Consider the following 21,886-nt stretch of genomic DNA (forward strand, 5'->3'; position numbering starts at 1 on the left):
CCCTGTCTACTAAAAACACAAAAAAATTAGCTAGGTGTGGTGGCGCGTGTCTGTAGTCCCAGCTACTCGGGAGGCTGAGGCAGGAGAATTGCTTGAACCCAGAAGGTGGAGGTTGCAGTGAGCCGAGATTGCACCACTGAACTCCAGCCTGGTGACAGAGTGAGACTCCGTCTCAAAAAAAAAAAAAAAAAAAAGAGAGAGAGAGAAAGAAAAGTAACACCAGAAATACGTGTTGTCATGGAATAAGATGAAAAGCAGTTTTTCAAGAAGGAGGAAATGGTTGGCATCATCAAAAGCCGTGAAGAGGTCAAATAAGATAAAGGCTGCGGAGATTCACTAGATTGGGCAACATGAGGTCACAGAAACTTTGCTAGGAGAGTTTGAATAAATTTTTGGTGTGGCAGTTGTATTGTGGTGGTTTGGGAAGTGAGGAAAAAGTGAGCATAGGCCGGGCACGGTGGCTCACACCTGCAATCCCAGCACTTTCGGAGGCCGAGGCAGGTGGATCGCTTGAGGTCAGGAGTTCGAGACGAGCCTGACCAACGTAGTGAAACCCTGTCTCTACTAAAAATACAAAAACTAGCTGGGCGTGGTGGCGGGAGCCTGCAATCCCAGCTACTCCGAAGGCTGAGGCAGGAGAATTGCTTGAACCCAGGAGGTGGAGGTTGCAGTGAGCCAAGATTGCGCCACTGCACTCCAGCCTGGGCGACAGAGCAAAACTCTGTCTCAAAAGAAAAGAAAAAGCGAACATAGACCACTGTGTCAAGAAGCTTGGATGAGAAGGAAGAGAAAAGAGACAGCGGTGGCTGTAGGGGGACTTGGGATGGAGGGTGGAAGGGCTTCCTGGCTGGGCCTCTTCTGTATATCTTGGGCTCTGTGGTCTGCCCAGACCTGACCTCATTCCTGAGCTCTTACTCCTAACCAATGGCTGATTTGACAGAGTAGACGCCCATTGGCATCTGGACCTTAACTTGTTCCAAACAGGATGCTTGATTTCCCCTCTCAGTCTTCTCTTCCTTCACTGCTCATTGTCCATCTGTTGCTCCATCAAAATCGCAGGAGCCATATCTGTGATTCATCTTCTTGATTTATTTATATCACTATGGACTCATAGATATTTATTTTATTCTTTGAGAGCCAGGCATGGTGGCTCACGCCTGTAATCTCAGCACTTTGGGAGGCTGAGGTGGGTGGATCACTTGAGGTCAGGAATTCGAGACCAGCCTGGGCAACATGGCGAAACCCCATCTTTACTAAAAATACAAAAAAATTAGCCAGGCATGGTGATGCATGCCTGTAGTCCCAGCTACTCAGGAGGCTGAGGTGGGAGGACCACTTCAGTTCAGGAGGTCCAGGCTTCAGTGACCTGTGATCACACTACTGCACAGTAGCCTGGATAACAAAGGGAGACCCTGTCTCAAAAAAAAAAAAGGATATTTTCTTCTTTGAAAGGACATATGGTTGGCTGGGCCCGGTGGCTCATGCATGTAATCCCAGCACTTTGAGAGGCTGAGGTGGGCAGATCACGAGGTCAGGAGACCGAGACCATCCTGACTAACATGGTGAAACCCCGTCTCTACTAAAAATACAAAAAATTAGCCGGGCGTGGTGGCGGGTGCCTGTAGTCCCAGCTACTCGGGAGGCTGAGGCAGGAGAATGGCGTGAACCCGGGAAGCGGAGCTTGCAGTGAGCCGAGATCGCGCCACTACACCCCAGCCTGGGCGGCAGAGCGAGACTCCGTTTCAAAAAAAAAGGAAAAGAAAGGACATATGGTCATCTTTTTGCCTTAACTCCCAGTTTTGGATAATTTTTTTTTTTTTTTTGAGACAGTCTCACTCTGTTGCCCAGGCTGGAGTGCAGTGATGTGATCTTGGCTCACTGCAACCTCCGCCTCCTGGGTTCAAGCGATTCTCCTGCCTCAGCCTCTGAAGTAGCTGGGACTATAGGCACGTGCCACCATGCCTGGCTAATTTTTGTATTTTTAGAAGAGACGGGGTTTCACCATGTTGGTCAGGCTGGTCTTGAACTCCTGACCTCAGGTGATCCACCCATCTCAGCCTCCCAAAGTGCTGGGTTTACAGGGGTGAGCCATTACGCCCAGCCTAATTTTTCTAATAACAGTAAAGTTGTCCCGATATCATATAGTTAAAAAGAATGAGAGATGTTAACGTGTTCCTCCAAAATTCATTTGTCAGAACCTGATGCCCAGTGTGATAGTATTAAAAGGTGGGGCCCTTTGGGAAGTGATTAAGTTTGGGGGCTCCTCAGGAATGGGATCAATGTCCTTATAAAAGAACTTCATGGCTGGACATGGTGGCTCACGCCTGTAATCCCAGCACTTTGGGAGGCTGAGGCCAGTGGATTGCCTGAGCCCAGGAGTTTGAGACCAACCTGGGCAACATGGTGAAACTCCATCTCTACTAAAATACAAAAAATTAGGCTGGGTGCAGTGGCTCACGTATGTAATCCCAGCACTTTGGGAGACCAAGACGGGTGGATCACCTGAGGTCGGGAGTTCGAGACCATCCTGGCCAACATGGTGAAACCCTGTCTCTACTAAAAATACACACTAGCCGGGCGTTGTGGCAGGCGCCTGTAATCCCAGCTACTCGGGAGGCTGAGGCAGGAGAATCGGTTGAACCTGGGAGGCAGAGGTTGCAGTGAACCGAGATCGCGCCATTGCACTCCAGCCTGGACAACAAGAGTGAAACTCAGTCTCAAAAAAAAAAAAAAAAAAAAAAAAGCCAGAAGTGGTCATGCGCGCCTGTAATCCCAGCTACTCGGGAGGTTGAGGCAGGAGAATCGCTTGAACCCGGGACACGGAGATTGCGGTGAGCTGAGATCTCGCCACTGGACTCCAGCCTGGGCGACAAAGCGAGACTCTGTCTCAATAAAATAAAATAAATAAATAATTTTAAAAATGAGGTCTGGGTGCTTAAACAGTTACACGGGTGGACAGTGATAAAACCCCTGACTCCAGAGTTAGAGAGACCACCCTGGAACCCACTGGCTGGTTGGAGTCGAGAGGTTTGACCTTGGGCCCTCTTCTTCTTTCTCCATCTGTCAGATGGGTATGGGATGACTTTCCGTGGGGAGTGCTTGACAGGAGCCAAGAAACAGCTCAGCTACCGCGCTCACTGCCTGCGGAAGCTGCCGCACTTAGAACCACCAGCTGTTATCCCATTTTTATATGATGAGGGCAGAAGAGAAAACGCAGGTGGTTGGGGCCAGGCTGTCTGTGATTCGGGTGGGGGACTTTTTCCTCGGGGCAGGTGAGCGCGCCTGGAGAGGCCCCGGCCCCCGCGCACGCGTCCTGACGGTTGCCAGGCAACGCGGCCGGGCCATGGAGGCGTCGTACGAGTCCGAGTCCGAGTCTGAGGCCGGGCCTGGCACTCAGCCGCCCGGGACCGGGACCGTGAGCGCGGCAGTGCGCGAGCACTTGCGGAAGCTCTGTCTGCGCGAGTTCCCGTGCGGTGCCGGCAGCTGGGTGCGGGCGCCGGGGCCGGAACTCTGGGGGCCTGGACTGGCTGCAGGGAGGCACGGGCCCGGGCGAGCGGAGCGGGCTGGTCCCTGGGGCCTGGGATCTGTGCATTTTGGGGGCCGCCGACATGGGGGCGGGTGGGGCTTGAGGGTGACGCTGGGGCCCGAGTCGCGGGCACTGCGCGGGGAGGAGAGCGGGGCCCGTCCTGAGCACATCAGCTGACCTGGGCCGGGGCCTCTCCCTGACTTGAAGACGCCAACACCCCAGATTTCCAGTGGGCAGGCTTCTTTTGGGGTGAAAAGCTTTTGTTTTGGGCAAAGAGTTCCACAACTTTTCCCAGCCTCCGAGCATTTAGTGAGAGCCTGAAGCAGTGTGAGAGGTGGCTCAGCCTGAAGCCTGCGACCTTGAGTCCAGGAATAGGGGTTACCACCCATCCCGCCTCCTTGTCTCCAGAGTCCTAGACCCTTCCCTCCCGTGGCTTCAACCACGAGGGGCGCCCAGGTGTGGCTCAGGAAGGCTTACTGCCCAGGCTGGAGCATAGTGACGCGATGTCGACTTACTGCAACTTCCGCCTCCCAAGTAGCGGGGATTACAGGCACCCGCCACCATGCCCGGCTACTTATTGTATTTTTAGTAGAGACAGGATTTCACCATGTTGCGCAGGCTGGTCTCAAACTCCTGACCTCAAGTGATCCGCCCGCCTTTTTAAAAGGAATGGCACCTTTTAATTATTTTGTATCTCACCTCATCTGTAGTTATATCCATGGCTAATAATCCATCAAAATTATTGATTATTCACTGTCTAGATTTTTATTTATTTATTTTTTTGAGACCGAGTCTCGCTCTGTCACCCAGCCTGGAGTGCAGTGGCGTGATCTCGGCTCACTGCAACCTCTGCCTCCCGAGTTCAAACGATTCTCCTGCCTCAGCCTCCCGAGTAGCTGAGACTACAGTTGCGCGCCACCACGCCCGGCTAATTTTTTGTATTTTTAGTCGAGATGGGGTTTCACCGTGTTAGCCAGGATGGTCTCGATCTCTTGACCTCATGATCCGTCTGCCTCAGCCTCCCAAAGTGCTGGGATTACAGGCATGAGCCACCGCGCCCAGCCCACTGTCTAGATTTCTAAACTCTATCCCTAATCGTCCAGTTTTATGATCTGTTTTGAGAGTTTGGTGTCCTTAAGGGGGCTGTGTCACACCTAGAGAAAACCCCTCCTCTGCCACTGCAGAATAAGTCGCGCTTTCTTCCTCAAACTTGGCGAACATGGAGGGAGCTTGTCCCCAGAGAGGAGGACCTGGTGAGCCCCGGGGAGGAGACGGTGGAGGCCCTGCTGGGCCTGGTCCGCAGCCGCCACTCCCCCTGGGCTCTGCTGAACGACTCGAATGCGGAAGACAGTTTCCTGAGAGAACTGGCCATCCGGAACCCGCTGACGATCACAGACACCTTCTTCTACTCCTACTTCCGGTCCCTGCGGGTGGTAGACAAGGAGGTCAGTGCTGGGCACGTGGTGGGTGATGTTAGGGTGGCCGCTCTCCTAAGGGAGGTTGGGGGGAGGGCACCCTTCCCCACGGAGCGTCAGGGATCCTGCTTTCGGGGCTGAAGCCAAGGCCAGCCTGCCCTCCATCTGCTTCATCTCCCTGGCTTGTGTGCCAGGCAGGGTCGGCTACTCGGTCAGCCTTGTGTTTCTTCTTCCTTTACCCCTGGAGGCCATCATGGCACAGCTTCCACAGCTGAGTTCTGCAGTGGACCCTCCTGGGTCCTAGTAAAGGTTTTTCGAAGGGTCTGTGTTAGTTTTACTTCTTTTAAACCATGCGGGTCAGGGTAGGGGCAGGTTGGTGTAGTTCTAATTATTTTAATTTGTTACCAAAAAGCATTCTTTGTTTATATCAGTAACAGAGCCCAGGCTCAGCATGGTGGCTCTCTGGTGCTTGTAATCTCAGCACTTTGGGAGGCTGAGGCAGGAGGATCGTGTGAGTCTAGGTGTTAGAGACCCAGCCTGGGCAACATAGTGGGATCCCATCTCTATAAAATTTTTGAATTTAGCCAGGTATGGTGGTGCACGCCTGTAGCTCCAGCTACTCGGAGGCTGAGGCAGGAGAATCACTTGAGCTGGGGAGGGAGAGGCTGCAGTGATCATGATCACACCGCTGCACTCCAGCCTGGGTGACAGAATGAGACCCTGTCTCAATCAATTAAGCAAGCAAGCAAGCAAGAGTGAGACTCTGTCTCAATAAACAAATAAAGCCAGCAAGCCAGCCCAAAAATTGCCTGGAAACTTGGTCTCAGCCTTCCCAAGCCTTGGCTTTCTTTTTCCAGAGCCACTGAGAAGTGACACGGCACTAGGGGACAAATAGGGTGACTGACTGGTAGCAGTTTGCCAGGGACTTTCAGTTTCAGTGCAGAAGGTTTCGTGTCCTGGGCAGACTGGCACAGTTGGTGACCCTGGAGAAGGGAGGCCTCGCTGGGAAGGGCCCCGATGTCTTTGAGGCCACAGGAACTGAGGAGTCACGGATGGGTCACTGCAGCTTCTGGTCAGACCCTGCTCTGGGTGATTCCTGGACACCTAGACTGACTCCAGTGCCCAGAGTTCACTGTGGCTCTGGGGTAGACAGAAAGGAGAGAGGTTCCTGCCCTCACAGGTGGCTTATGGTCCAACAAAGGACACAGGTCATTGGCCTAGAAATCATGCACCACCTATGGTCAGAGGAAGGATGGAGGTTGGGAGAGGCTCTTGGATCCTGGAAGAATGATGCAGTGCAAGAACGGCTTCCAGGGGAGCAGGGAGTGGGAAGGGAGGGGAGGTAACTGATGGAGGAGCCGCTGTCTTCCTAATGTGGACATGGGTTCTATGCCCGTGCTCCCTCACCTGCTACAGCCCTCAGCTTCCTCTCCCCTCTTCCAGGTCACCCTGGTGGATAAAGACCTCCTGAAATTTCTAAAGCTGGAGGAGTTGGTACTGAGCGCCAATCGAATCAAGGAGGTGGATGCCACCAATCTGCCCCCCACACTCAAGGTGAAGGAGCCCCGGTCTGTGTTGAGTATTTGGGCCACCGCTGCCTGGAGGCCTTGCCTTACGCTGCCCCACACAGTGTGGCCAGCATGGGTGGAGTGTAGAGCCCAGCTCCAGGCTTTTAAAATGTAGGTCACTTTCCTGGAAAAGTTCAACACAGAATAACTATATGACCCAGTGCTTCCATTCCTAGGTGTATCCATGAAGGAACTGAAGACAGGGACTTAGCCAGATTCTCGTACTCCAGAGTTCAGAGCTGCGTTACTCACAATAGCAGAAGGGTGGACACAACTCAAGTGTCTATAAACAGATGAATGGATAAACAAAAAAATGTGGACAGGCCAGGCACGGTGGCTCACACCTGTAATCCCAGCACTTTGGGAGGCCGAGGCAGGTGGATCACCTGAGGTCAGGAGTTTGAGACCAGTCTGGCCAACATGGCGAAACCCCATCTCTACTAAAAATACAAAAATTAGCTGGGTGTGGTGGCATGCACCTGTAGTCCCAGCTACTTGGGAGGCTGAGACAGGAGAATTGCTTGAACCCAGGAGGTAAGGGTTGCAGTGAGCCGAGATTGTGCCACTGCACTCCAGCCTGGGTGACAGAGTGACTCCATCTCAAAATGGTCTATCCATTCAATAGAATGCTATTCACTCATAGAAAGGAATGAAGTAGGCCTGTAATCCCAGCACTTTGGGAGGCTGAGGTGGGCAGATTGCCTGTTCTCAGGAATTCGAAACCAGCCTGGGCAACATAGGAATATCCCCTCTACAAAAATACAAAAATTAGCTGGGCATGGTGGCTGGTACCTGTAATAACCAGCTACTCGGGAGGCTGAGGCAGGAGAATCGCCTGAACCCAGGAGGCGGAGGTCGCAGTGAGCCAAGTTTGTGCCACTGCACTGCAGCCTGGGTGATAGAGCAAGACTCCACCTCAAAATAATAATAAATAAACAATAAATAAATAAAAATTAAAAAAATCCAAACCAACAAGCAAACAACAACAACAAAAAATGGGTGAGGCCGTGGATAAGAACTACAAGCAAGGAAGGTTAGCTTTGGATTTGTTCCTTATCCATCTAGGGGCCCTTTTGGCCTCCCAGAGACGCATTCCTATGGGTTGAGAAGGTGCCAGATGTTATGCAGCTCCCCCACTGCCAATCCAACATCACCCCCCATTCCAGATGTTGAAGTGTCTTTCACAAAAGGAAAAGAAACTTCCCAAGACCTGCTGCAGGAATCTTTTCTTCCTGGGTTTTTAAAAGGGAGTCCGGGTGGCGCCAGGGAGGCCAGGTGTGAGTAGTTTGTGATTCCTTTACTACTTTGTGAGGCCTGATCCTCAGCGCTGACTTGGGGCCCCATGGTCCCGGGCCGTCCGTGCGGTCTCCCAGGTGCTGGAGCTCTACGGCAATGAGATGAGCAGCATGGAGTGTCTGTGCGCCCGCCCACCCGCCGGCCTGCAGCACTTGGGGCTAGGCCACAACAAACTTCTAGGCCCCTTGGAAAGTCTCTACGTCACCGCTAATCACTGGTAACTTGGGAGCCCAGATGGAAAGCGAGAGGGAGGGATTAAGTATCAGGTTGGGGCGATTCAACCGCGGTGGCTTGAGAACTCAGCTTTGGTCTTTTTTGTAACTACCAGTTGGCTGCTAAATCCAGACTTATGGTTTAGTTCTCTGAATCCCTCTTCAGTGGGATTTTGTAAACAAAAAGCCCAGGGAAGGAGAACAAGAGGTGGTGGGTGTGAGTCAGAGCCTTTGCTTTGGTGCTGTATTTTAATTTTTTTATTTAAATTTTTTTTTTGAGATGGAGTTTCACTCTGTTGCCCAGGCTAGAGTGCTGTGCGCGATCTCGGCTCACTGCAACCTCCACCTCCCAGGTTCAAGCAATTCTCCTGCCTCAGCCTCCCAAGTAGCGGGTATTACAGGCACCCACCACCACACCGCGCTAATTTTTGTATTTTTAGTAGAGACGGGGTTTCACCATGTTGGCCAGGATGGTCTCGAACTCCTGACCTCAAGTGATCCACTTACTTCGGCCTCCCAAAGTGCTGGGATTACAGGCGTGAGCCACTGCACTTGGCCTGGTGCCGTATTTTAGAGGAGGGTGTCTCACCTTGGGCTCGTTGGCATCGGAACCCCGTCACCCTTTGCTGTGGGGCTGTCCTGGGCATGGTGGGATATTGAGCAGCATCCCTGGCCTGCACCCACAGATGCCAGGAGCTCCTCCCCGCTAGTTGTGACAAACAAAAATGTCTCCAGACAGTTTTTGTCTGAGCCTGACGTCCCCTGAGCAGCAAAATCCCCCCAAGCTGAGAACCACCACCCTGGAACCAAGCCCTAGCGCCAGCCGCCCCATCGCTATTGAAGGTTCAGGCTCGTTAGGAGCCTGCAGATGGTTCAGCTCCCAGTTGATATCCAACTTGATCTCCTCGGTGGGTGAGCGATAGAAAACTTAACATCCTGGACCTGAGGGGTAGGAGGGGACCAGAGACCACCCAGAAAAAGCCATCAAAGGAAGCTGGGAGAGGAAGGCTTCGCAAAGCATATGCTGTGAGAAGTCCCAGGAATTCAGCAGCCCAGGAAGGATGGAAGGGGTGGAACCACCTCCCCTCTCTCCTTCCCCCGAGGAACCTGGAGGGCATGCCCTTGGGGGGTCCAACCCTCTACATGCCTGGAGCGGGCGGATGCAGCAGGGAAGGGAAGCCCCCTCTGACCCTGGTTTCCTCTTCCTCCCCTTCTCTTCTGCTCTTAGGGGAAGAGTGAGGCTGGGATTGGGAGACGCTGTGCTGACAGTGGCCACTTGTGTTTTTCTTCTGTTCTCAGAGCTGAGATTAATTTGCTTTCTAGTTTGTGGCAGCAGGAAAGTCACCCTGACCCTGCCCTGTGTCTTGGTCTGGTCACAGGCGTTGGCCCGTGCTCTTTGCAGGCCCCTCCCAGCCCCCTTGCCTCCTGGGGTCCCGCCCCAGTCTGGCTTTGAGACGCCATCTCCTGCTTCTAGACCGCCCAGCCCAGCCCTCCAGCCTCTGGCTCCCTCCTCCCAGTCCCCAGCATCAACCCCACTCCTGCCCTGTCCACTCCTGCCCTGTCCACAACTCCCCCACGGTGGCTGTCCCCTGCTGTGCCGTCCATTCTACCTGTACTATTTGTGCAGAGCCTCCTAGACGCACGCAGTGCGCGAGGCTCTACGGAAGCTACTGAGAGGTTTGGCCAAGAAGAGAGGAGCCCCGTGAAGGGAGGTCGGTGGGGGCGTCTCTGTGACTCCAACTGTGAGGGTGGCAGTGCTACAGAGAGTGGAGACAAAGAGCCAGGCACTCGTTCCCGACCCGGGGTTAAGTTGGGTCAAGGGTAGGACAGGGGTGCAGGCCATGGATGGGCAGAATCCTTAGCCCCAGGCCCCCCATCCGTTTTGGCCGCAGGGCTGCTTGCCCCCTGCTCACCTGGCTTCTTGACCCCCAGACGGTCCTGCTCACCTTCCAGGCCCAACCTCGTCTCCCTGGACCTGGGCTTCAACGACCTGACAGACCTGCAGAGCATGGTCGCCAGCCTGAGGACCCTCCGGCACCTGCGACTCCTGGTGCTGCAGGGAAACCCACTGGCCTTGGTGCCCTACTACCGCGGCCTCGCCATCGACAGCCTGGCCCAGCTCTGCGTGCTGGACGACATCACCGTGTCTCCCAACGAGAAGCATCTCTTCCGGGGGCTCAGCCTCAATGGCGGTGAGGGTGCTGGCATGCCGGGAGGGGGTGGCACATGACACCCCAGCCTCCGCCTGGCTGTGCCCCGCCCTCCTGGGTCCATGCACCCATCTGTCCTGCAACTCTCCATTTGACCCAGACCCTATTCAGGTATAGCCTCTCTTCTGGGTCAGAGCTTTCCCCCCAGGCTTTGATTCCCGTGATTGGGATTTGGAGACAGAAGTGATAGGGGAGGCCGGGCGTGGTGGCTCACTCCTGTAATCCCAGCACTTTGGGAGGCTGAAGCATGCAGATCGCTTGAGGTCAGGAGTTTGAGACCAGCCTGGCCAACATGGTGAAACCCTCATCTCTACCAAAAATACAAAAATTAGCCAGGCATGGTGGCGAGTGCCTGTAATCCCAGCTACTCGGGAGGCTGAGGCACGAGAATCTCTTGAACCCAGAAGGTGAAGGTTGCAGTGAGCCGAGATCGTGCCAGTGTACTCCAGTCTAGGCGACAGAGTGAGACAAAAAAAAAAAAAGGTGGTGCAGGAGGATCACTTGAGCCCAAGAAGTGGAGGCTGCAGTGAGCTATCATCTCACCACTGCACTCTAGCCTGGTGACAGAGCGAGACCCCGTCTCTAAGAAAAATAAAAACTAAAAACAACCTGTAGGGACCTGGGACAGTTATTTCAATCAGCTTCTTCACCTCCCTGGTGGCTTGAGGTCACCCCCTTGTGGTTCATGCCGCAAGGTGCACCGGAGGCTTCTCCAGGTCACTGTGACGTGCTAGATAATGCTAAGGTGACCTGCAGAGTAGCCCTTATCACTCCCATACACAGATCAGGAAAACAAGGCTGAAGAGGGGTATAATGACACCAGGATCACTCCAGGCCAGCTTGCCAGAGCTGTGACGTGAACCTGACTGCCCCACCAAAGCTCAGCCCTGAGTGCTGGAGAGAATCCAGGGACCCGAGCCTTCCCGGCCCTCTTGCTTTCTGTCTGCCAACTTCCATTCCACGGGCCCCCTGTCTTGCCCATTCCTCCCTGCAGATCTCTTGGCACAGGAGGCGCAGTTTGTGGTGACCATCGGAAACATCAGAGGAGTCCTGGACACCTCTGTCTTAGACCCGGAACCCGGACCCGAAGGCCCTTTCATCACTTACAACTATTACGTGACCTACGATTTTGTGAAAGACGAAGAGGGCGAAACGAATGAGTCCGCGGACGTGCTGGCCGAGGTGTGCCCTGGGCTGTCCCTGGGAGTATGGGGGGCTCTTGTGAAGGCTGAACTGCTTTGTGGGCCCCAGGAAAATCTTTTTAATTAATTAATTTATTTATTTATTGAGGCGGAGTCTCGCTCTGTCACCCAGGCTGGAGTGCAATGGCGTGATCTCAGCTCACTGTAACCTCTGCCTCCCGGGTTCAAGCAATTCTCCTGCCTCAGCTCCCCAGTAGCTGGAATTACGGGTGCCCACCACTACGCCCAGCTAATTTTTGTATTTTTAGTAGAAATGAGGTTTCACCTTGTTGACCAGGCTGGTCTGGAACTCCTGAGCTCGAGTGATCCTCGGCCTCCCAAAGTGCTGGGATTACAGGTGTGGGCCACCGCGCTGGCCAAGAAAGATTCTTCATATGGAATTTGGTGATTCATGCAGGGACCTGGCTTCATCTCAGCCTCTTTCTTGCAGCTAGAGCAATTTTCAACCATGCACACTCCCCTTGCCCCCTTAAAATCTGAGCCTAACAAGAGAGCTGCCCAGCATTTCATAACTTGGCCCCTTGTTCCCAGCCCCATTCTGCAATATCTTTTTTGTTTTGTTTTGTTTTGAGACGAAGTCTCGCTCTGTCGCTCAGGCTGGAGTGCAGTGGCGCAACCTCGGCTGACTGCAACCTCTGCCTCTGGGTTCAAGTGATTCTCCTGCCTCAGCCTCCTGAGTAGCTGGGATTACAGGCTTGCGCCACTATACCCAGCTCATTTTTTGTATTTTTAGTAGAGATGGGGTTTCACCATGTTAGCCAGGATGGTCTGGATCTCCCGACCTCATGATCTGCCTGCCTCGGCCTCCCAAACTACTGGGATTACAGGCATGAGCCACCGCGCCCAGCTCCATTCTGCAATTTCTACAACTCTTCCCATCTCCCTCCACATCAGAAGAAAACCCAAGGATATCATCCAACTAGGAGAAGCATGATGACACCTGTCTCCTCCTCCCACATAGAAGTGGTTCTTGCTTTTACTCTTAATGTAGGTCTTTCAGAAAAGACAAAACTGGGTTTCTAAGAGCCTTCGTGCCTCCTAGTGTGGTGTGTCTGCTCATGTGTGAACCTCATCCAGATGTCAGGAGCTGTGTTACAGACACCCCTGGCATCAGCTGAGCACGTCCTGAAGACGGCAGCCTTGGACAAGTTTCTGTGTCTTCCTGCAGATCGTCAAGCCCTCTCCCAGCTCAGAATTATTAGTTGAGGAATCTCCTGAAGAGGTCGTCGGAGACGTCATCAAAGACATTGTTGAAGAGGTTACTGAAGAGGTCGAAGGGTCTCTGGAGTCTGAGGTGGAGGAGTCAGGAGAGTCAGAGCTGTCTGTCATCTCGGGGCCTTCGACCATCTTGCAGACGCCGAGGGCCTCTGCAGAAGAGCTGGCCAAGTTGCGGCTGCGTATAGATCCCCGGCTCTGCCCGTCCCCAGGGTAAGGATGGAAATCTGAACCAGGGCAAGTGGTCAGAGCAGTAGGGTCACGAGCCTAGACCACACTGCGACCTTCCATTAAAAGTCCTGAGGCTGGCCGGGCGCGGTGGCTCACACCTGTAATCCCAGCACTTTGGGAGGCCGAGGCGGGCAGATCACTTAAGTTCAGGAGGTCGAGACCAGCCTGACCAACATGGTGAAACACCATCTCTACTAAATACAAAAAATTAACCAGGAGTGGTGATGCGCACCTGTAATCCCAGCTACTTGGGAGGCTGGGGCAGGAGAATTGCTTGAACCCAGGAGGCAGAGGTTGCAGTGAGCCAAGATTACACCATTGCACCCACCCTGGGCAATAAGAAAGAAGCTCTGTCTCAAAAAAAAAAAAAAAAAAAAAGAATAAATAAAAACAATTGATTTACTTTCTGGTTTAATTCCCTCCCTCTTTCTTCCTTTCTCTCTTTGTTTTTTGTGGTGGGGTCTCATGATGTTGACCAGGTTGGTCTTGAACTCCTGATCTCAAGCAGTCCTACTGCCTTGGCCTCCCAAAGTGCTGCAATTACAGATGTGGGGCACTATGCCTGGGCTTGGTGTCATTTTCTTACTCCAGTATGCTTCATTCTCACCCCCATTTCCTTCATGTTGTTATGGTCAAATATATTACATTTCTACATGTTATAGCCCAAACTACAATTTTATAGACGTCTTATACTATTGCATTTTATTCTAATTAGAATCAAGGACAAGAAATATATGACTATACTGTCTTTTGTATTTGCCTACATGATTACATCTTTATTGGTGCTCTTTGTTTTTTATGTGAATTTGAATTACCCTCTGGTGTTACTTCCTTTCAGCCTGAAGAACTTCCTCCAGGAAGTTAATGTATTCATGTATTCAACTTATTTTCATGTTTCGGGTAAGGCAAATCTACTGGCAACAAAGTCAGTTTTTTCTTCCTCTTGATATGTCTTTATTTCACCTGCAATTTTCAAAGATAGTTTTGCTGGGTATAGAATTGTTGGTTGACAGTTTTGGTGTTTTTTTTTTTTCCCCCGCTACCCCAGAACAGTTTTTTTTTTTTTTTTTGAGAGGGAATCTTGCCCTGTTGCCCAGGGTGGAGTGCAGTGGCTGGATCTTGGCTCACTGCAACCTCTGCTTCCTGGGTTCAAGTGATTCTCCTGCCTCAGCCTCCCAAGTAGCTGGGATTACAGGCACCCGCTACCATGCCCAGGTAATTTTTAGTAGAGGCGAGGTTTCACAGTGTTGGCCAGGCTGGTCTTGAACTCCTGAGCTCAAGTGGTCCATCTGCCTCAGCCTCCCAAAGTGCTGAGATTACAGGTGTGAGCCACCATGCCTGGCCTACCCTAGAACTTTGAATATGTTGCCAGCCTGCCTACTGGCCTCCATTGTTTCTGATGAAAAGTCAGCTGTTCATCTTATTGGGATTCCTTTGTCTGTCATGAGTCATTTTTCTCTTCCTGCTTTCAGGATTTTCACTTTGTCTTTCAGCATTTTTACTATGATGTCTCGGGGTGTGGATGTGTTTGCATTTATCCCGCTTGGAGTTTGCCAAGCTTGAATATATAGATGAATGTTTTAAATCAAATCTTGGAAGTTTTCAGCTGTTATCCTTCAAGTATTTTTCTCTGTTCCTTTTTCTATCTCCTCTCCTTCTAGCACTTCTATTATGTGTTCTTCTAGTAGCTCTTCAGAAAACCCAAGGAAAACCTGGAGTGTTTACCAGGGGCCCACCTCCTTGGAGGGCTTTGACCACAAAATTTTGCCCCCCTAGTGCCCATGAGGTTGCCTAAAGTTCTCTTCGGCTTCTCAGCCACCACTTTTGGATTTGGCTCTTGAGCATTAATGTGGCACTAAGCTCATTCTCTTTGATTGTTCCCCTTTGCCCTGATGTTGGCCCTGAAAATTCTCAGTGACTTGGCTCTTCAGCACCTTCAACAGATAATATTGTGTCCAGCTGATATGACTGTTCTCAGCAGGAAAGTTTGTCCAGTCTAGTCTAGTCTACCATGTCCTAAAACAGAATTTCCACATTGATTTTCTAAACATACATTTTATTTTTGCAGTCTAATAGATTTATTTTAAATTATCTTAAGTTACATTCCTTAGTTTACTTGTAAGCCTTTATATTTTCCATACAATTATTTGCCATATGTAATTTCCCAAGTTCAACAATTAGCAAATGCCAGTCATCCACATACCATTTCCAGGTGCAGGTGTGATGTTGGCTATCGGGATTACAAACAACAAATCAGATAGAAAATGGTCTGTTCTAGAGGGCTGGGCACAGCGGCTCATGCCTGTAATCCCAGCACTTTGGGAGGCCGAGGCAGGCGGATCACTTGAGGTCAGGAGTTCGAGATCAGTCTTGCCAACATGGTGAAACCCTGTATCTACTAAAAATATAAAAAATTATCTGGGCATGGTGGCACATGCCTGTAGTCCCAGCTACTCCGGAGGCTGAGGCAGAAGAATCGCTGGAACCTGGAAGGTGGAGATTGCAGTGAGCCGAGATTGCGCCAGTGCACTCCAGCCTGAGAGACAGAGCAAGACTCTGTCTCAAAAAAAAAAAAAAAAAAAAAAAATTCTGTTCTATTTGGGCACTTACCTTTTCATGAGGGAAATGAACAAACAGTAATTACATATGTTAATGTCACAAGTGGTACATCAGAGGAAGTACAGGACAAATCTCTGCCCCTAGGATGAGCACATAGACTTAGAAGTGTGGGAAACACATTCACCCATCCAAACCCAAAGAACAGACTCAGAGACACGAAGAACAGTGGAAATGAGACTCTTCATGGCAGTTTTGGAAGATCAGGTGTCTGGTAGGCAGGCACACTGGGGCAGTCACAACAGGTCATTTATCTCCTAGTGGGCAAGTCCCTCCCCCAGTTCCTCACTGGTCGAGTACTATGGGGTTACAATCTTCCTGCTGTCGCCTAGGTTTCATTATCCCTTTATAAGGTCATACCCTGTCCCCTTCCCCACTTAAGTTTTGCTCTTGTCGCCCAGGCTGGAGTGCAGTGGTGTGATCTCGGCTCACTGCAACCTCTGCCTCCTGGGTTCAAGCAATTCTCCTGCCTTAGCCTCTGAAGTAGCTGGGATTACAGATGCACGTCACCACCCCTGGAAATTTTTTTTTTTTTTTTTTTTTTTTTTGTATTTTTAGTAGAGACAGAGTTTCACTACGTTGGCCAGTCTGGTCTCAAACTTCTGACCTCAGGTGATCCACCCACCTTAGCCTCCCAAAGTGCTGGGATTACAGGTGTGAGCCACCGCGCCTGGCCCCCTTTTATGGGCTGACCCCTCCTCTACATACTGTTCGCTAAGCGTGACTTTCTAGGTGCCTGAGTCGTGAGGTTTGTCACGTCCTCAAGGCTGGCTGCCAGTACTTAGATTTTTCATGCCTTGAAAATGGACCATTTAAACTTTCTCACAGGAGGAATGGTAGAAAGAAGGTTAACTATGGAGGAAGGCAGGGATTGGCAAGAGATAGGGCTGGAGAGAGACAGAGAGAAAAAGACCCTTTCTTCTAAGGGGAAACTATTAAGAAGTTTTCAAGCAGAGGAGTAATGAGATCAGGTTTCCATTTGAGGAAGATGACTGCAGTGGAGAAGATGACAGTGTGCAGACAGACTTTCAACTCTTCTATTCACTTCTCCAGTAGATTGTTGAGTGCTAACCTTTATATGTTTGTATCATTCATGTACATATGTTATCACTGGTTTGGGGTTTTTTTCATGTCACTTTTTATTCAGGAGGGTCTAACATTTCTTTAACCTGAGAAGTACAATTTTTCTTTTTCTTTTTTTTTTTTGAGATGGAGTTTCGCTCTTTCCACCAGGCTGGAGTGCAATGGTGCAATCTCGGCTCATTGCAACCTCCGCCTCCTGGGTTCAAGTGATTCTCCTGCCTCAGCCTGCCGAGTAGCTGGGATTACAGGCATGCGCCACCATGCCCGGCTAATTTTGTATTTTTAGTAGAGATGAGGTTTCTCCATGTTAGTCAGACTGGTCTCGAACTCCCGACCTCAAGATATCCGCCTGCCTCTGCCTCCCAAAGTGCTAGGATTACAGGCGTGAGCCACTGCCCTTGGTGAGAAGTAAAATTTTTCACATTGTATCTTGGATTCTTTCTATGTGTCCATTTCACTGCATTTCTGCTGCTGCTGCTTTTTTTAATTTTTAATTTTTTATTTTTTTGAGACAGAGTCTTACTCTGTCGTCCAGGCTGGAGTGCAGTGGTGCGATCTCTCACTGCAACCTCCGCCTCCCGGGTTCAAGCGATTCTCCTGCCTCAGCCACTTGAATAGCTGGAATTACAGGCGCCCACCACCACGCCCGGCTAATTTTTGTATTTTTAGTAGAGACAGGGTTTCAACATGTTGGCCAGGAGAGTTCCAGACCAGAACTCCTGACCTTAAGTGATTCATCTGCCTCAGCCTCCCAGAATGCCGGGATTATAGGCATGAGCCACTGCGCCCAGCCGAGATATAGTTAGCATATCATAACGTTCATTTTAAAGCTTATGAGTTGGTGGTTTTTAGTATATTCACAGAGTTCTGCAGCCATTACCACGGTCTAATTCCAGAACGTTTCCGTCACCCCAGAAAGGTAGCCATTAGGCGTCACCTTTGATTCCCCTATCCCTCTAGTCCAAGGCAACCATTAAAGCACTTTCTGTCCCTGTGGATTTGCATATGGATGGAATCACAAAATATGTAGCCTTTTGTGTCTGGCTTCTTTCACTGAGCATCATGTTTTCAAGGTTCATCCGTGGTGTAATAAGTATCAGTGCTTCATTCCTTTTTTTATTTTTTTGAGATGGGGTTTCATTCTTGTTGCCCAGGCTGGAGGGCAGTGGTGTGATCTCAGCTCACTGCAACCTCCGCCTCCCAGGTTCAAGCGATTCTCCTCCCTCAGCCTCCCGAGTAGCTGGGACCACGGGCACGTGCCACCACGCCCGGCTAATTTTTTGGTATTTTTGGTAGAGACGGGGTTTCACTGTGTTAGCCAGCATGGTCTCGATCTCCTGACCTCGTGATCCGCCCGCCTCAGCCTCCCAAAGTGCTGGGATTACAGGCGTGAGCCACCCCGCCCGGCCTCTGCTTTTTTTTTTTTTTCCTGCAGGAGGTTCTCACTTTGTCGCCCAGGATCGAGTACAGTGGCATGAACACGGCTCACTGCAGCCTTGACTTCCTGGGCTCAAGCAATCCTCCTACCTCAGCCCCCAAAGTAGCTGGGACTACAGGCATGTGCCACCACGCCCAGCTAATGTTTGTATTTTTTGTAGAAACGGGGTCTCGATATGTTGCCCAAGCTGCTCTCGAACTCCTTGGTTCAAGCGATCCTCCCGTCTCGGCCTCCCAAAGTGCTGGAATTAGAAGCCAGAGCCACCACGCTCAGCCCTTTGCTGAACTTTTAACGAACAACTCTTGCTGCGTTTTGGTTGGTTTCTGTCAGTTGCTCAGGGTGGTCCTGCCTCTGAAGGGCTCCACTCGCCTTTCTTTTGCGGTCTCCTTTGTGTCCACACGTTTCTGGCCTTCTGGTCCCTTTGCCCTGCCTGGTGGCAGCCGGGCCCCACGTCTCATGCTGTTTGTGGGCTTCGATGCTCATGGTCTCCTCGGATTTCCCCTCACAGTCCTGTCCCGGGTCCCTGCCCACAGCCCCTGGGTGACGGCACCTACCTCTTCATCCCTCTCTCCCCAAGGACTGTCCTCTTCAGCACCACCCACAAGCCCTGGGCTGAGGTCATCCCCTGCAGCTACGAGATGCAGCACTCTCTCAGGGACCTGGTGCCACTGAAGGCCTTCCTGCTGGCGGGGACCACCGTGACCATCGTGGAGGAGAAGGTGCGCAGGTGGAGGCAGCGCCCGGCCATCCACAGGCTGCACTTCTGCCCTTGTTCCTGTTCCCATCGGGCCATCCCCCACGGGAGCCCCGCCATGGGGCTCAGTGCCATTCCAGAAAGGGTGAGGGAGAGGTGACCCCAGGCAGCCCGCCTGGGCCTCTGCTCACTCGAGGATTCTCTCCTGCTCCTAGATTCTCTCCTGGCCTGTGGTGCTACCTGCTGTTGACAGTCCCCTGTCTGCCAAGAAAGGAAAGGGGGAGAAAGACAAGAAAGGGAAGGAGAAAGACAGAACGGGGAAAGGAGAGAAAGAGCCGGCCAAGGTACCGGGCCTTGGTGCCGGTGCCGGGGAGGGCAGCCTGGCAACACCCTTGCTTCAACTTGTCCCACCCTCCTGTCCTCCCGTCGGTCATTGTCGCAGGAGTGGAAGGTGCCGAAGAAGAAGAAAGAGCTGCCCAAGGAGCTCCGGCAGGACCCCCCCATCCTTCAGGTGCTGGGCCGGGGCCTGGTGATCCTGGAGCCCCTGCTCGCCGGGGAGCCCCTGGTGTCCACCGTGTGCAACTTCGGCGTGGTCCGCACCTTGACATCTGACAGGCTGACGTTGGCCAGGGTACAGCCGGGCCCTAGCCACATCCTCCACCTCTGCCTTCGCCCTCCCCATGGGAACCCTGTGGGCAAGCAAGGGCTGTGGGCCCAGGTCACCGGATGTGGGGGAGGTGGCGGGGAGGGCCTTTCCCTGGGTCACGCAGCCGGGTTGCTGGTGCTGCCGCCTGCACAGAGGGCACCTCCGTGGACTTTGGCCCAGTCAGGAGCCTTCCCCTCTGGGATGGGCTGGGGCAGGCACCCTCACCAGGAGACCCCCGCCTTCCTGGACCTGTCAGATGCCTTGGAGGAGGTGGGGCCCCAGAGACACCCCTTCTCCAGTACCTCCCCTCTCCAGTAAGCATCTCGTTTTGTGGTTCTTTCTCTCAGGATTCGAAGAAGATTAAGAAAGTTGCCAAAAAAGGTGAGTGCCGATGGTGGTGACCAAAGGCAGGGATTGTCAGGAGGACCTGCCGAGGGCCAGCCCTGGGGGAGCCAAAGGAACGGAAGGGTGGGGAATGGTAGCTTCTGGCCTGGGGAGAGGCCACATCCCCCCTTAGATCCAGTGTTATTATTTCCTCTCTGCAGCCCTCAGACCACAGGGCCTGTGTGGGTTGTGACGCAGGTGGGGAAGGCACCTGTGGTAGAGCCATAGCGGGGCAAGGGCTTGGAGCTGGGGCTGATCCGGTTCCGAGGTGTCTGCCTCCAGCTTCAGGCCATCGGCCCTCATTTGCTGTAAGAGGGGCCTGGACTTGTCCTGTGGGGAGCTGGAGAAGCATCTGAAATGGGTGCGTCTCAGGTTTGAGGTTCAGAAAGAACGTCCAGCCGGGAGGGAGAGAAAGGAGACAGGGAGTGCCGCGGGAGGTGGCTGCAAAAAGCATGAGGCCCGATCATAGCAGAGCAACCCACCATACTGAAGCTGAAAAGTGGAAACCGGCCCGACGTGGTGGCTCACGCCTGTAATCCCAGCACTTTGGCGTGCGGATCACCTGAGGTGAGGAGTTCCAGACCAGCCTAGCCAACATGGCAAAACCCCGTCTCTACTAAAAACACAAAAATTAGCCAGGTGTGGTGGCGGGTGCCTGTGATCCCAGCTACTCAGGAGACTGAGGCAGGAGAGTCACTTGAACCTGGAAGGCAGAGGTGGCAGTGAGCTGAGATCACGCCATTTCACGCCAGCCTGAAGAAGTAAACGTTGGAGGGCATACGCCACTGGACTTCAAAACCCATGCCTATATGAACATGTGATTTGTGATACTTATCTGTGGGTTAAGATGGCCTTAAAAAGGGTTTTTTTTTTTAATCTCTTTAATGTTTGGCTTAATTGAAGACAGCTGGATTCTTATAGCTACTTCTGCAGTCAACTGCTTGCAATATGTTGCTGTAATTGAAGTGCATAAAGAAAATCCAACCTCAGACTCATAATTGGAAAAGAGGGAGTATTTTAATAGACCTTCCAATAATATAATTTCTTTAATATTACATTAAATTTGACAAGTGGTAATTTCTTAAAGGTTGTTAAAATGTGAAAACAATCTATATTGAATTTTTCATAATCAGATTAAAATTCATTAGTCTAGTTTGCATTTTGAATGGATATTTTACCATGCACAGTTTGTAACGTGCATGAGTTACTTGTAAACTACAGGTTAACTGACTTATGCAGATATTCCAACTGTTGACACCCGTCACTATACATTTTCCAAAAATCACGTTCTTTACTATCACCACCCACGTCATTAGAAAGGTCTTTGAGTATTGGAAAATTGGTAAATTCATGGTGGCAGATACAATGTTATCTCATTTTTAGGGCAAATGTTATACATTTATTGAAATGCTTTCAGTTGTTTCCCCTGAAGTGCTAGAATTACTTCATTTTTAAGAAAATATCTGCAGCTGGGCTCGGTAGCGTACGCCTGTGATCCTAGCACGTTGGGAGGCCAAGGCAGGCGGATCACTTGAGGTCAGGAGTTTGAGACCAGCCTGGCCAACATGGTGAAACCCCCGTCTCTACTAAAACTACAAAAAATAGCCGGTCGTGGTGACAGGCGCCTGTAATCCCAGCTACTTGGAGGCTGAGGCAGGAGAATCGCTTGAACCTGGGAGGCGGAGGTTGCAGTGAGCGGGGATCGTGCCACTGCCCTCCAGCCTGGGCGACGGAGCACGACACTGTCTCAAAAAGCAGCCAGTCTTGCAACTCAAACAGCTGCGATTTATTAAATGATCTAATTAAATACAATTTAATTTTATTTCTTATTACTGTTAACACCCGAGGACCGAAACTGTGCTCCCGCTGGGACAGGGTCCAGGGCTTGCATTTGGGATGGGTCAGGGCGGCCGAGAACGCCAGCCCATCCGTTTCCCGGGGCTCATGCTCGCGTTTTAATTTTCTCAGAAAAGCCGAAAGCCGTGATTCCGATCTACGAAGGCGATTACCACCCCGAGCCCCTGACGGTAGAGGTGCAGATCCAGCTGAACCAGTGCCGCTCGGCGGAGGAGGCTCTGCGCATGTTCGCCGTGTAGGGCGTGGGAAGTAAAGGCTGTTCCCAGCACTCCCGTCTCGGTGTCTGTCCCGCC

At 51.7% G+C, this 21,886-nt stretch overlaps 1 protein-coding gene across 6 annotated transcripts; it reads left to right on the plus strand.

Moving 5' to 3' along the window:
• Positions 1–3,310: 3,310 nt before the first annotated feature.
• On the plus strand, positions 3,311–21,861 carry LRRC43 (leucine rich repeat containing 43). Of its 6 annotated transcripts, none has more exons than XM_054528343.1 (13): positions 3,311–3,487; positions 4,711–4,971; positions 6,385–6,495; positions 7,883–8,022; positions 9,971–10,209; positions 11,222–11,409; positions 12,598–12,857; positions 18,590–18,731; positions 18,922–19,050; positions 19,149–19,337; positions 19,700–19,733; positions 20,109–20,303; positions 21,705–21,861. In XM_054528343.1, exons 1-12 carry the CDS (start codon positions 3,344–3,346, stop codon positions 20,270–20,272), a joined length of 2,001 nt encoding a protein of 666 aa, XP_054384318.1. In that variant the 5' UTR covers positions 3,311–3,343; the 3' UTR covers positions 20,273–20,303; positions 21,705–21,861. The 6 variants fall into 6 exon arrangements, with proteins under 6 accessions (XP_054384318.1, XP_054384321.1, XP_002823946.3 ...); XM_054528346.1 differs by having other exon boundaries at positions 20,209–20,303; XM_054528344.1 differs by having other exon boundaries at positions 3,336–3,487; positions 20,206–20,303.
• Positions 21,862–21,886: the final 25 nt, after the last annotated feature.

This window comes from Pongo abelii, chromosome 10, assembly GCF_028885655.2.
Source record: "Pongo abelii isolate AG06213 chromosome 10, NHGRI_mPonAbe1-v2.0_pri, whole genome shotgun sequence".
NCBI classification, from domain to species: domain Eukaryota; kingdom Metazoa; phylum Chordata; class Mammalia; order Primates; family Hominidae; genus Pongo; species Pongo abelii.